The sequence below is a fragment of the Sphaeramia orbicularis genome, chromosome 16, assembly GCF_902148855.1.
Source record: "Sphaeramia orbicularis chromosome 16, fSphaOr1.1, whole genome shotgun sequence".
In the NCBI taxonomy this organism is placed as follows: domain Eukaryota; kingdom Metazoa; phylum Chordata; class Actinopteri; order Kurtiformes; family Apogonidae; genus Sphaeramia; species Sphaeramia orbicularis.
In genome coordinates this window covers 1-15,000 of record NC_043972.1, presented here as the reverse complement: position 1 = coordinate 15,000, position 15,000 = coordinate 1, and the positions used below count along the sequence as shown (strand labels likewise).

Genomic DNA, 15,000 nt, shown 5'->3' with positions numbered 1-15,000 from the left:
GGTGTTCGTTGGTCGTAAATGGCTTTTTTTCACTCTGCTTCGTGGATTTAATGCTACAGATTTCAAATGGCAGACATGATGACTTCCTCTTTCTGCTGCACTCTGTGAAGAACTTCAGGATGGAGTTTTCAGGAGCCTGTTCATCCAACACAAGAGCAAATGCTGCAAGGAAGGACTGGAGTGTGATGTGGAGGAACTCAAAGGTGGCAGGGCTTTCGTTGGTGTTGAATTCACTGACAGATCTGAGGAAACCCAGAGCCAGATCTTCCTCCATCAGACCACAAGCAGCGACCTCCTCCGGGCTGCATATGAAGCTACCTCTTTCCAAACCCTGAAGAGCAAGTTTGGCAAATCCAGTGAGTGGCCTGAGACCGGCTTTGAAGGTCTCTGATGCACATCGGAGGTTTCTCTTCACAAGAGATGAAGAAGGCCGGGATAAACGGCTGAGGAACACCTCCGATAACAGAAGGAAGATGTCTGTTAGTGTGACGCAGGTTTCAGGAAGCTCAAAAGTGTCGTGCACGGAGTGTAAATGTTTGAAGGTCTTGAAGACGATCCAGCAGAAGAGTGGCGTGGAGCAGAGTCCGCAGAGGTGGGGGCTGGCGTCCAGTTGCACCGACACCAGGTCTCGATGCTCCTGATCTTTAAAGTGAAGATTGATGTAGGTCTTCAGATGAGTCGGGGAGAATCCTCGCAGGGTCACCTTCTTCCTGACCACCCTGCTCTGGATCTCCACGCCTGTCCTGGCCGTCAGAACCTTCTGCGAGCCCTTCAGTAACTTCCCGGACAGTAAACTGATGAGCAGCTGGAGGGGGTGCGCCTTCTCCTCTGGTGACACCACCTCAGGCATGTTCATCAGGTCCAGAACCTCCTGAATCTCATCATAGCCATCGAATGTAAACAGGACCCTCTCAGGGAAGCGCAGGATGTAGTCGAACACCTCGTCATCTGGATCTAGATCTGGATAACAGTTGTATTTGAAGAGCAGGTCTCGGAGTGAGATCTGCTCCGAGTCTCTGAAGGTGCTGAACATCCGACAGCGGAACTTAAAGAAGAAGATGGCGTCGGTCTGGAGCTCCTTCTTGGACCATAGGTTCTGGAGCTTCTGCAGGAGGATGGACTTCCCTACGCCGGCGTCTCCTACCATGTAGATGGTTTCACCTTGTGGGTTGAAGACGGCGTGGTCCCCTAAGAGCTGGTCCAGACTCTCCACGAAGCCCAGGCTTTCGTTGCAGTCGTTGAACAGTTCCATCAGTGTGTCGGTGTAGAGATCCTCCAAACGGGTTTCGTCTCGCTGACCGTACGACATGATGAAGGACGTGTCCCGGCTCATTTCATGCCTCAACTTTTCACAGTATCTGCTGACTGTAAGGAAACACAGGCAGTACGGTAAACATTATATGTAATTTATAAGGTTTGTTACTATTTTTTAAGGTTGTAAACTCTCATTCCTGTCATTTTATATTAAATTAGATTAGGATGAGAAGAGATGAGATGGGATGGGATTGGAATGGATTAGATTAGATTAAATAGATTAGATTGGATTAGATGAGATTAGATATAACAACAAGTAGAGCATCACTGTACGTTCACACATAAGAAGAATTTGAAGGTAAAAAATAACATAATAACAACAATAACTATAAACACAGTAGTAACAACACACAGTTGCACATTAGAAATACTAGCAGTAATAAATGAAAGAGCAGTTATATTAAATAATGATAGTAATAATGATAGTTGTAAATACTAACAACAACAACAACAATAATAATAATAATAATAATAATAATAATAATAATAATAGTACTCATACCACAGATATCAATAGTAATAATCAGTGATAACAGTAATAGTAATAATATTTTTTTCTTTTTTTCTTTTACCTATTTGCCTCCCATACTTTTGCTCTGTACCACAAGAGAGTTGCTTTTTAAATTTCATTGTACATGTGTATAATGACAATAACAGCATTCTATTCTATTCTATTCTTCTAAAATAATAAACAATAAAAACTAAAGTAACAAAAACACCTTCATTTTATACTATACTGTAGTACTTCACTAAATAAAATATTCCTCTGTAAAGGTGCAAACATGGTGAATTGTAGAGAAACAACAAGTATAAACAAAGTCTGAATAAAAGGGTTAAAAACATGTTAAGTTCCACTAAATACTATACATTTAGTTTATAATGGCTGTTTTTTTTCTGAAACTTTGGGTTTTACTGCTGTACATACAGTACTTCCCATTTGTGGGCACATGCAGACAAAAATAACCACGTACAAGACAAGAAACGTCACCATAAATTATCAAACGATGAGACATCTGAACACTATGAAGGCGGTCATTTTATCTGATTGACAGTTGGTCACATCAAAGAGGATTATACTTTCAATCTGGTCTAAAATTTCCTTTAATTTTATTTCTGCCAAGCGTGTGCCAGGATGGTTGTTACACAGGAAATAATGCTTCTCATTTTACCAACTGGACTTTTGTAACAAAACAAACCAAAAAAAAACCTTTTTTTCTGTGGTATTTAGTTCTAATTTGGTTCAGATCATTTCCTAGTTTTGGAAAACACCTAAAGCTCAGTGGTTTTGAGACACACTCGCTGAAACCCCTGTATTCTAATGCACACACCTTTACATTCCGCCTTTTATTGTATTAACTTTATATTAATTTCCAGAAATATTCAGCAGAACTTCCATTAGCCAGTTCAGTTACTGGTTTGAGCGTCTGTTTACAATGAAATTGTTACATGTTCTTGTATCATTTGTACGTTTTCATTGTGGCAGAAAGCATGAAGCAGATTTAAGAAAAAAACAGTCAGCTGCTTTACGCATCATTATGTTTGACATAAATAACAGTGAAATGACTAAACAATTCCACTTCTTGTCTGTTCATACTAGTGTGTTAATGTGCTGTGAATTGTGAGTAAAATGACACCATGTCCTGATTCCATGCTCCATATGTTTTTATGTTTAAAATACACTTTTTTACCACATTACATCACACACAGATATTGTAGAAGTAGTTTACTGCTGGAAAGTAAAGCAGGAAATGACGTAAGTATCTTAGAAGTGCAGCCAGAACCATTTTTACAGGAGAAATGAATCATTAAAACTTAATAAACATAATGACATGGGTAATACAGAGCTAAGTGATGTGTGAAGCAGCTGTTTAATGTGTTTTATGTGAGAAAATTACAACTGAGCCACGTCGTCCTGAATCTTTAATATTCTGCAGGCCTTACTCTGAATAAAAATAATCTAATTAAATCTTAAATTTGGATTGTATTTTAGCCTTTAAAGCAGCAGTGTCAAACTCATTTTAATTCAGGGGCCACATATGGGCGCTGACATATGACTATATTTGATCTCAAGTGGGTCAGACCAGTAAAATAACAGTATCAAAGCCTATAAATAATGTCAGCCCCAGACCTTTCTTTATGTTTTAAAGGGAAAAAAAGTTAATTTACATTATTGAAATGTTTTACATCTACAAGAATCTAAGAAAAATAAGTGCCATTTTATCAATATTATGTCTCAGCTTTGCCTTTACACATTATGCATTAAAACGTACTGATCTCAGTGGAACAAATGTACAAAACATTTAATAACAGGCAGAATGTTGTTAAAACTGCACTTACTTATGTTAAGACATTTTAGATACTTCATATTTAATCAGGTTTTTCCACATTTTTAGGAAATGATAGGTTGTAAAAGTAAACATTTTCATGCAATTTTACTTTTTTTAAAGAAAAAAATTGAGTTATGATTACCCTGTTGTATAAAAGGGAAGTGGACTCCGTCTGTGTGTCTCGGGCATCCCACAAAATCCATACAGAGCTGACTGCTGCAGTTTGTCATACTTCTGTATTTATGGGTAAGGAAGAGACTAGTGAAAATGACAAGTTGATAGGACCAATATTTTGGGTGATATTAGTAATTTTGGAATACAATAGTCTCCCAATGGCCAACCACGTTGCTATGCCCAGAATCATAGAATCATCATTGAAGTGGGTTACCTAGCAACAGGTAAACAATAGGGCCTTGTTGCCCTCATGTCAAATTTCCTGTGCAGGAACAGACATGCCAGCTGAGAGGTTATTCAACTGAAAATGCCAGTGGAATTGACCAAGAAAGTAAAGAAAGTAAAGGAGTGACCTGGATCAGAGGATCTAGAACCTAGGGTTCCCCACAGGTCAACACGGTACAGATTATAAAAGGAAAGTGGACTCTGTTTGTGGGTGTCAGACAAAGTACAGACAGAGCTTTGGCATACTTGTGTATTTTTGGTCAAGGAAAAGACGAGTGAAAACAGCAAGATGATAGGAACAACATTATGGGTGATATTAGTAATTTAGGAATACAATTGCCTTATAGTCATGTTACTATGGCCAGAATCATAGAATCATCATTGAAGTGGGTTACCTAGCAACATATAAACAATAGAGCCATGTTGTTATGGTACATCTAGAACTTGTGGTTTTCATGGGTCAATGCACTGGTACAGGGGTGTCAAACTCATGTTCTTTCAGGTTCCACATTCAGCCTGATTTGATCTGCAGTGAACCGAACTAGTAAAATAATATAAAAACCTATAAATCGTGAAAACTCCAAATTTTTGTCTGTGTTTTAGTGCAAAAAAATCCAAATAAATTATGAAAATACTTACTTTTATAAACTATCCAAACAAAAAAGATGTGACAAATCTGAAAAAACTGAAATTTCTTAAGGAAAATATGTGTAATTTCAACAATATTCTGCCTCAACTTATCATTTCTACATGTGCATTATGGATCAGATCTACAAAGACACTAAACACTTAGTAATATAAGTTATAATAACAATTTCAAATTTTTGTCTTTAGTTTTAGTGTAAAAAATAACATTAAATTATGAAACTCTTTCCATTTCCAAACTCTCCTGTACCAATAAAATGTGACTAACCTGAACAAATGTGTCCAACCTGAAATGTCTGTATTAAATTCAGTCCAGTTTGAACTCTTTTCTTCCTGTTCCTCAGTGTTTAGTGTCTTTGGAGATCTGATCCAGAATGCACATGGACTAATGAGAAGTGGAGGAAGAAGACTGAGAAAATTGCACTGATTTTTCTGAAGAAATTTCTTTTTTTTCAGGTTATTCACATGTTTTTTGTTTGGATAGTTTATAAAAGTAAGTATTTTCATAATTTAATGTAATTTTTTGCCTTAAAATAAAGACAAAAATTTGAAGTTGTCATTATTTATAGGTATAATGTAATATTATTTTTTTCACATTAAACCGAGAAGAAAATATGAAGTCATTCTTTTTTGTAGGTTCTTCTGCCGTTATTATTTGACTGTAGATCCTGTTGGTCTGTATGTGGAACCGCAACTAAAATGAGTTCCACAGCCTGGACTGTGGAATTTTTGCACTTTGCAAATTCATCCCAGGGGCCGGATTGGAACCTTTGGTGGGACGCCTTTGGCCCCAGGCCACATGTTTGAGACCTGTGCACTAGTAGGTTATTATTCTATTATTTGACTGGTCTGACCCACATGCAGTTGAATTAGACTGAATGTACATTTTATAAATTCATCCTGGTTTTGGCCCGTGGACTGTATGTTTGACACCCTTACGTTAAAGAATCTATATAGTGTATTTTTACTTTCAAGTATTATAAATTACCCATATTTATCATTAGAGTTGTTTTCAGTTCAGTTTTGTGTGTTTGCATCAGGTTTAATATATGACAGATACATAACAAAGCCTCCGGGAACAAACCTAAGGTGACCCCAGGGAGGAAAAAGTTCATTTACAGCAGAAAAAACCTCTGACAGCTGCTTGAAATCACTGCCGTCCTCATAATATCTGAAAAACTACAAGTAAAACGAAATAAAAACCAAAGTAAAACCGTTCAATTTCTCAAAATAAAACTAAAATGTATGTTAAAACCAAAGCTAGACTCAGACTCCAACCTGAAAACCTAAACGTATTTGAACTGTGTCTAATCCTGTGGTGGTGGGTCTTACTGGGGTCGGTGTTGACCACCTCCATCACCGTCACATCCTGACTGGGTCTGTAGTCGATCTCCTTCAACCATGGTTGGAGGTCGATGTAGGCGTCACGTACTTTATATATGATGTAGATCAGAAACTCACAGGCCTGTTCACCTTTACACTGGACCAACTCCAGGATTTTACGCACCTGCAAATGAAAAACAATCCTGAATATACTGAACTCAGATGAGCAAATGTTAGACTTAGACTGTCAACGGGTCTTTTTTTCATAGAAACAATAATAGAAATGATAAAAGAAATAATAATAAAAGACTGAATGAAGAAAAAAAAGGGAAAAAGAGGAAATAATAATAATTAATCATAGTAAAGTAGTCATAATGGAATCAGGAATATCAATAGTAACAATGATTACAATAATACTAGTAATGATTAAAAAAATGAAGTATTCCAAGCAAGTAATAATAATAATAATAATAATAATAATAATAATAATAATAATAATAATAATAATCGATTGATGGTGAATTGTAGAGGAACAAAAACTGATTTTGATGATTTTTCAAGCACAATATAACTGAAAGTACAGATATAAAGATTTATAAGATTAAAAAAGGGAAACAGAACAATAATACCAGTAACTTTGAAAACAGTTGTAAAACCAGGCATTTACACTTTATAAATACAATAGTGATAAATAATAAAATAATTACAATGAATAATTATAATAATATTGACAGTAATTGATAATAATGGTGACCAAAAAGTAAGTAAGTAGGTAAGTAATAATAATAATAATCATAATAATAATAATAATAATAATAATAATAATAATAATGATTGATAAACTTTGATTCAGTTGATCTGATATTGTGTTCAAGTTTGATCTCATTTATTTAAAGTCTGGACCGTGAAAACTTATAAAAACACTTAATTGTTAGTTTGAAGATGATTTTTCCGTAAAGAGCTCACAAGTATCCATTAGATAATCTGGACATATTATTTTTTTCCTATTTCTCACATTCAGTCCTGTATCTAAGTGTGTTTGTTGACATGATCACACATATTTATTTGTTATTGTTGTTGGTTCAGATCCAACTCTCTGGTACCTGGTTGCTCTTGGTGGCCGTCCGCTGGATGATCTCGGCGTCTTCTTGGCAGAGGAACTCGGCCGACAGCAGGTTGTCCACGATGCACTGGATGCTCCTCAGCCGGGTCACCAGGACCTCCCGGTGGAACGTCAGGATGCACCAGCACGACAGTTTGTCTTCATCCATCTGAGCCATGATCATGACAAACGACTCAGCTGTGACACAGACAGGAAAAGGCCGTTTATTCATGCATTTTACTCATGATCTGTTTGTTTAATCCTCATATATTTAGGTTGTAACTTAAATTGATTTACATTGCTAATTTACTTATAATGGGTGAAATTTCAAATGTCAATAAAATCATCAATTTTGTTTCAATTTACAAATTACCAAAATATAATACAATATGTGTGAGGGGCGAGGCTTGTTGTGCCTGGTACCAGTTGTTTACTATTTTATCCTATGTACTTTTTATTATATTCTTGAGTGTATTTATTGATAATTCATGACTAAACTAATGAACGCCTGATACTGAACCCTTTGTAAAAACGGTCTTACCAGAGAAAATGTGAAGAAATAAAAGATCCCATATATGAATTATTCTCAAACAGAGTTCTGTGTATTCTTGGGGATATTTCTGCAGAAATTCTCATTAAAATACAAAATAATCCACAGCAATTTGCTAGAAATGAGCAACTGGTTCATAACAGATCTTTATGTACAATAAGATCTGTTCCTGAAGTGAAATCCTAATTTAGACTAAAAATGTTTTAAGTTGAAAATGACCTGGAGATGAAAAACAGCGTTAGGTTTAGAGTTAGGGTTAAGGGTAGAGTTAGAGTCAAGGTTAGGGTTAAGGGTAGGGTTAGAGTCAAGGTTAGGGTTAGGGTTAGAGTTTGGGTTAAGGGTAGGGTTAGAGTCAAGGTTAGGGTTAGGGTTAGGGTTAAGGGTAGGGTTAGAGTCAAGGTTAGGGTTAGGGTTGGGGTTAGAGTTTGGGTTAAGGGTAGGGTTAGAGTCAAGGTTAGGGTTAAGGTTGGGGTTAGGGTTAGAGTTTGGGTTAAGGGTAGGGTTAGAGTCAAGGTTAGGGTTAGGGTTAGGGCTGGGGTTAGGGTTAGAGTTTGGGTTAGAGTTTGGGTTAAGGGTAGGGTTAGAGTCAAGGTTAGGGTTAGGGTTGGGGTTAGGGTTAGAGTTTGGGTTAAGGGTAGGGTTAGAGTCAAGGTTAGGGTTAGGGTTAGAGTTTGGGTTAAGGGTAGGGTTAGAGTCAAGGTTAGGGTTAGGGTTAGGGTTGGGGTTAGGGTTAGAGTTTGGGTTAAGGGTAGGGTTAGAGTCAAGGTTAGGGTTAGGGTTGGGGTTAGAGTTTGGGTTAAGGGTAGGGTTAGAGTCAAGGTTAGGGTTAGGGTTAGAGTTTGGGTTAGAGTTTGTGTTAAGGGTAGGGTTAGAGTCAAGGTTAGGGTTAGAGTTAGGGTTGGGGTTAGAGTCAAGGTTAGGGTTAGGGTTAGGATTAGAGCTAGGGTTCAGGTTGGGGTTAGAGTTAGGGGTAGGTTTAGAGTTAGGATTTGGGTTGGGGTTAGGGTTAGAGTTCGGGTTAGTGTTAGGGTTAGAGTTTGGGTTAAGGGTAGGGTTAGAGTCAAGGGTTAGGGTTGGGGTTAGGGTTAGAGTTTGGGTTAAGGGTAGGGTTAGAGTCAAGGTTAGGTTTTGAGTTAGGGTTAAGGGTAGGGTTAGAGTCAAGGTTAGGGTAAGGGTTAGGGTTAGAGTTTGGGTTAGAGTTTGGGTTAAGGGTAGGGTTAGAGTCAAGGTTAGGGTTAGAGTTAGGGTTGGGGTTAGAGTCAAGGTTAGGGTTAGAGTTAGGGTTAGGGTTGGGGTTAGGGTTAGAGTTTGGGTTAAGGGTAGGGTTAGAGTCAAGGTTAGGGTTAGGGTTAGGGTTAGAGTTTGGGTTAGATTTTGGGTTAAGGGTAGGGTTAGCGTCAAGGTTATGGTTAGAGTTAGGGTTAGGGTTAGAGTTAGGGTTAGGGTTAGAGTTAGGGTTAGGATTAGAGCTAGGGTTCAGGTTGGGGTTAGGGTTAGGTTTAGAGTTAGGGTTAGGATTTAGGTTAGGGTTAGAGTTAGGGTTGGGGTTAGAGTTCGGGTTAGTGTTAGGGTCAGGGTTAGAGTTTGGGTTAAGATTAGAGCTAGGGTTCAGGTTGGGGTTAGGGCTAGGTTTAGGGTTGGGGTTGGGGTTAGAGTTAGGATTAGGGTTGGGTTAGGGTTGGGGTTAGGGTTAGGGTTAGGGTTGGGGTTAGGGTTAGAGTTAGGGTTAGGGTTAGGGTTCGGGTTAGAGTTAGGGTTGGGGTTAGGATTTGGGTTGGGGTCAGAGTTCGGGTTAGAGTTCGGGTCATTGATCCTCCAGTCAAACCCATGGTGTTGGATAGGGTTAGGGTTAGGGTTAGGATTTGGGTTGGGGTTAGGGTTAGGATTTGGGTTAGGGTCAGAGTTCGGGTTAGAGTTCGGGTCATTGATTCTCCAGTCAAACCCATGGTGTTGGATCAATGCCAGTGGATGGACACACTGGGGTTATGTTCAGTTAATGAGAGATTTGACTGAAAAAGTCACTTTTTCTGCAGTTTTCTCTGCCTTTGACATAGTAATCGTCATCTTTTAATCTGATCTGTTATGAACATCTACATAATCAGTGAATTAAATCCAGGAGAATGCCTGATTTATACTGATAAAATACAAAACACAGAGGATAGTATTATAAATAAATGATGAATCACTTAAGGAAGAATAGATGTAGAGGAAATGTATTTCTGACAGAAGTATCCGTGGGTATTCATGGGTTAACTTAACTGTGGATAATAACACATATTATATTACTGTCTTTATTGACGTTGTATTTGTTGATGTTTGAGTCTTGGTTCTTTTCTTCCTAGTTCCTATTCTGTTTTTCAGTTGACACACCTTAAATGTTCCGCTGATCCTGTTGATTATTATTACTCTATTTGTCGTTCCACACAAACTGACACACTGTCAGATTACCTGTTGTGGGTTTAGTGTCTGTTGGACTGCTGTTTTTGTTCAGTTTGTGCCTGATTCTTCTGTAAACAGAAAATAAAGGAGTCCTACCATGATGTGTTCAGGTCCACTCGGTCGTCCTGGAAACCGCCCTTGTCAGAACTGTCACAGACTCACTGTCCATGAGTGTTTTTCTTTGTGAACTCTTCTGTTGTTTAACCTACATTCCTTTCTGTCGTTCCAGCCCCTCTGGTCGTTGGTGAAGGAAGTGAAAGTATTCCGCTTCGTTACGTCATTTCTCTCCAGAATTGCGCAATCCCTGCCTGCGGAAATGTTCAAACTGAAGCTGCTCTGTTTCTGCCTTTGTCTTCAACTGGGACTTAACTACTGTTGTTCCCAAAACAACTTTATTTACTTATGTTCTTATTGCCCTGCACAGTGGATTACAGACTTTTTAAAATGTTTTTATTAGGACACATTTTCAGTTCACACATCTTCTCAGCGCAGGTACAAGCATGAGTCCAATCTTCCAGTTAAAAAAGAAAAAAAAAAAAGGAAACAAAAAACCGCACTAACAACAAACAAAAACTTAAACGTAAAAAATAAATAAAGGGAGAAAAGTAGTACCCCACACCCACCCACATTAGTCCACACTCACTTAATTACAAGTGTTCTAGCTATTTTATTCTGTTATGATTTCCATAAATGTTTTATGACAGTAAGAGAGGAAAGGCTTCCATGGAATGTAACATTTCTCGGATGATCCTCAGAGAGAAAGATTGATCTGTGTATTTTATCTTGGTCTACGTACTTTAAATAAACATTTTAGAATCAGAATACTTCATTAATTCCAGGGAAATTATTGTGTGTTACAGTTGCTCCATTCAAGTATAAGAAAGAAATTAATACAAAAAAAAAAAAAAAAAAAAAAAAAAAAAAAATATATATATATATATATATATATATATATATATATATATATATATATATATGTATAAACACGCTATTAAGACCATATTACAACAGTCATTTGTTAAATTTGCACTAGACGGTATATTACCAATATGATAATTAAAGAAACATACCTAAATTAGTGTGTAAAATTATACTTGTGCTAGTGTTTAATGGTGTTTAATATATTCATAGGAAATTTCCAGATACTTTACTGAAGTGTCACACTGAAAATACTCCATAAGTTAAAGTTTTGCATCCATAAATATGCAAAAATATCAGTAAAATGTGCTTAAAATAATGAAAAGTAAAGGAAAATGGTCAATTTTACTCATTTATTCATATTTTTTTTTATACATTTAGCTGCTGCATTAACATGTGTGTTGCATTTTACTGTTCTGGCTTTTTAAGGTTGAGTTTATTTCAACTGCTTTATAAACTGTTGTCAGTTTTAATCTACAGAAATGTTACATATTTGTAGCTTTATGGACCTGACTCATGTATGTCTTATAAAATATAAACTCAGACCTTAGTCCCCTCCTTCTGTTCTATGTTTGTGTGTTTCTGTGTGTCTGTATGTTTTGTGTGTATGTGTGTGTATCTTTGTTGATTATGTGTGCATTTGTATATTTTGACTGTTTAATTAACCTTACTTTTTTTTTCTTTTCTTTTCTTATCATCATACCATCACTGACCCATTCTTATATCTTGGGTCCACTGTTAGTATTCTTTTTCTGAGAATCCATTCCAGTAATATTGTATCCCCTGAAATAGATGATAGAGAGAGAGTGAGTTAGAGAGAGTCTGTAGGTTTTATTGTTTTTATACTGTGTGCGCTTTTCTATTTTTTGTTTTTATATTCATATTTATTGCTATTTTATTGTTGCACTTCGGTAAGGGCACCCTGAACCAATTTTGTTGTAACTTAGAGTAAAATAACAATAACGCCTATTCTATTCTATTCTATTCTATTCTATTCTATTCTATTCTATTCTATTCTAAATACCTCTGTTGGACTTCATTAGTTAAATGGAAATGAAAAGAAAAATTTGCTCTCAAAAAAGAAAAAGTTTGAACTCAGAAAACCAGCCTTATTTTCATCTTTGTGGTGATGCATTTTCTTGTTCTTCCTTTTCTGTAGTGCAGGGGTTCCCATAGTGGGGTACATTTACTCCCAGGGATAATGAGTCAGAAGAAGCCCAGGGGTACGTGGACTTTTTAGGGAAAAATACATTAAATAAATAATATGTACTGAGAATTAATGCTGAAACCTAAAACACAATAAATATATTTATACAATAAAATTGACACTTTTGACCTTATTTCAATAGTTATATTTTTAATATTATTATCATTATTATTGTCTGTCAGCTTACTTAAGCTTTGGTAACATTTTAAGAATATACATTGTTGGAGATGAGTTTGAGTTATGTGATTATTTTTTTGTTGATGAAAGGTTCATTTATTCATTCATGACCATGTAATGTGTTTTTCTTATCAATGAAAGAGAGCACTTTTCAGTTTATATTTTGCACAAAATTTGCTCAGAAAGATTTGTTATTTACTGAAGAACGCATCTCACCCATTGCACCATCTTGAGGTGTTCAGAGAGAGCACCTTCAGCCACAGACTGATCCCCCCTCGGTCCAAGACTGAACGCAGTAGGAGGTCCTTCCTGCCGGCTGCTATTAGACTTTTTAATATCGCTGTGTGATAAATTATTATTGTATGCTGTGCATACTTAGGTGTGTTAGGTGTTTTCAGGTTATTGTATTATATACATTACTTGTATTGTACATATATATATATATAGATATATATATCTTCTATTCTGTTTATTATTTATTTGTTCCATTGATGACTGTTTGTGGGATGTTCATGCGATGGGTCAGAGTGTTTTTCTTCTTGTACTGCTGCTGTTGTAACAAAGCAATTTCCTGCAAAGGATCAATAAAGTATCTATCTATCTATCTATCTATCTATCTATCTATCTATCTATCTATCTATCTATCTATCTTATTTTAATATATTAAAGTTAAATACATGTTGTTTTGAAAATATAAAGACACATTTGACACAGGAACAACTTTTGCCTAATTTTTTCAGTCAAAATGCTGAAGTGAAAGTTGCAGGTACTTGGTTAAAAAAGTATTTTTCAGGGGGTACTCCACTGTAAAAAGTTTGAGAACCACAGATGTAGTGAAATAAAACCATGATGTGATTTTTTGTCAGAATAGAATGTAATGTCTGGAAACCCATCTGTGTGACTGTGTGTGTTTTTATTTTATTATTCTGTATATTTACTATCATCCAGAATAAATGAACCCTGAACAGGGGATGTTATCAGTTTGTAGACGTCTCCTCATCTGTCAGTAAAACACTTCTGAACTGTATTTCTTATCAGTATGATGAATGGCTTTATTTTTAAACATATTTCTTATAAAATATCTGTGTGACTGAACCATGGCAGTAGTCAGGGCTTTAGGAGTGGATGTTTGATGCTCTGATGTTGTCTATGATCAATAATCCACATTAGTTTTCTTGAAGTTTTTCAGTTCTTTAGTACATTTTTTCCACATGTTTCATAGACACATGCAGGAGCATTTTTAAACATTTCAAAGACTTGTTTTGCTGAATAAATCACATATGTGGTAAGAGTCAGTTGTCCTTGTCCGTAACTTTAGATCAAAGATCACCACAGGTTACAGTCAGGCTTTTTTTTTTTTTTTCTTTTAAAGAATGCAACATTTATTGTGAAATGACTGAACTCCATGTGACCTCCTGTTTACTTGTGACAGACATGAGTCAACTTTTCATCGCCAAAATTTAGATTAGTTGACCATAAACTCTGCAATCCTCATTCTTGCGCTATATTAGGATTTTTAGAACTTACAGAGGAGATGTTATTAAACATGTTTACATACATACATACATACTAATATTCATAGATATACATACATACATACATACATACATATATACATACCTACATACATATATACATACATACATACATACTAATATTCATAGATATACATACATACATACATACATAAAATAAAACATTCATATATACATCAATACATACATACATACATACACAAACACACACATACATCCATCCATCCATCCATCCATACATAAACACACACATACATACAAACATACATACATACACACATAAATATACATACATAAATACATACATAATCACATACATACATACATACATACATACATACAGACAGACACATACATGCATACATACATACATACATACAAACATCCATACATACACACATACATATATACACACATACATACATACTAATATTCTTAGATATACATACATACATACATACATACATACACAAACACACACATACGTACAAACATCCATACATAAATACACATACATAAATGCATATATAATCACATACATACATACATACATACATACATAAACAAAAACATTCATACATACATACATACACAAACACACACATACATACAAACATACATACATACATACATATACATACATAATCACATACATTCATACATACATACAGACAGACAGACAGACAGACAGACAGACAGACACATACATACATACATACATACAAACATCCATACATACACACATCCATACATACATACATACATACATACATACATACATACATACATGCATACATGCATACATACATACATATAAACATGCATCCATCCATTAATCCATTCATCCATCTATCCATATTGTAGTCTCATGACAGTAGAGTGAGTGAACAGCCTCAAAAACAGAATTATAAATTATATTATCTTCCTCTCCGTGTCAAACCAAATTCCTGAACAACCATGCTGATTAGTTGTTTAGCAGGTCAATGCCCGCACATCCTCTGCAAATGACATTTACGAAGACAGATGATCTTAAGGAATGAGCCTAATGGACTTAAAAAAAAAAT

At 35.8% G+C, this 15,000-nt stretch overlaps 1 protein-coding gene across 2 annotated transcripts in view; it reads right to left on the bottom strand.

Annotated features, from left to right (window-relative positions):
• nod1 (nucleotide-binding oligomerization domain containing 1) overlaps window positions 1-10,334 on the bottom strand; it is a 28,092-nt gene extending 17,758 nt beyond the window's left edge. Inside the window, exons 1-4 of one of the 2 annotated variants that reach the window (XM_030158850.1) lie at window positions 10,196-10,334; window positions 7,112-7,308; window positions 6,018-6,192; window positions 1-1,365 (exon numbers count right to left, since the gene is read on the bottom strand). The exon at window positions 1-1,365 is cut by the window's left edge and continues 448 nt beyond it. In XM_030158850.1, the coding sequence (XP_030014710.1) occupies window positions 1-1,365; window positions 6,018-6,192; window positions 7,112-7,294 (1,723 nt within the window). In that variant the 5' untranslated portion in view covers window positions 7,295-7,308; window positions 10,196-10,334. The remainder of the gene's footprint in view (window positions 1,366-6,017; window positions 6,193-7,111; window positions 7,309-10,195) is intronic. The other variant, XM_030158851.1, reaches the window with a different exon arrangement.
• Window positions 10,335-15,000: the final 4,666 nt, after the last annotated feature.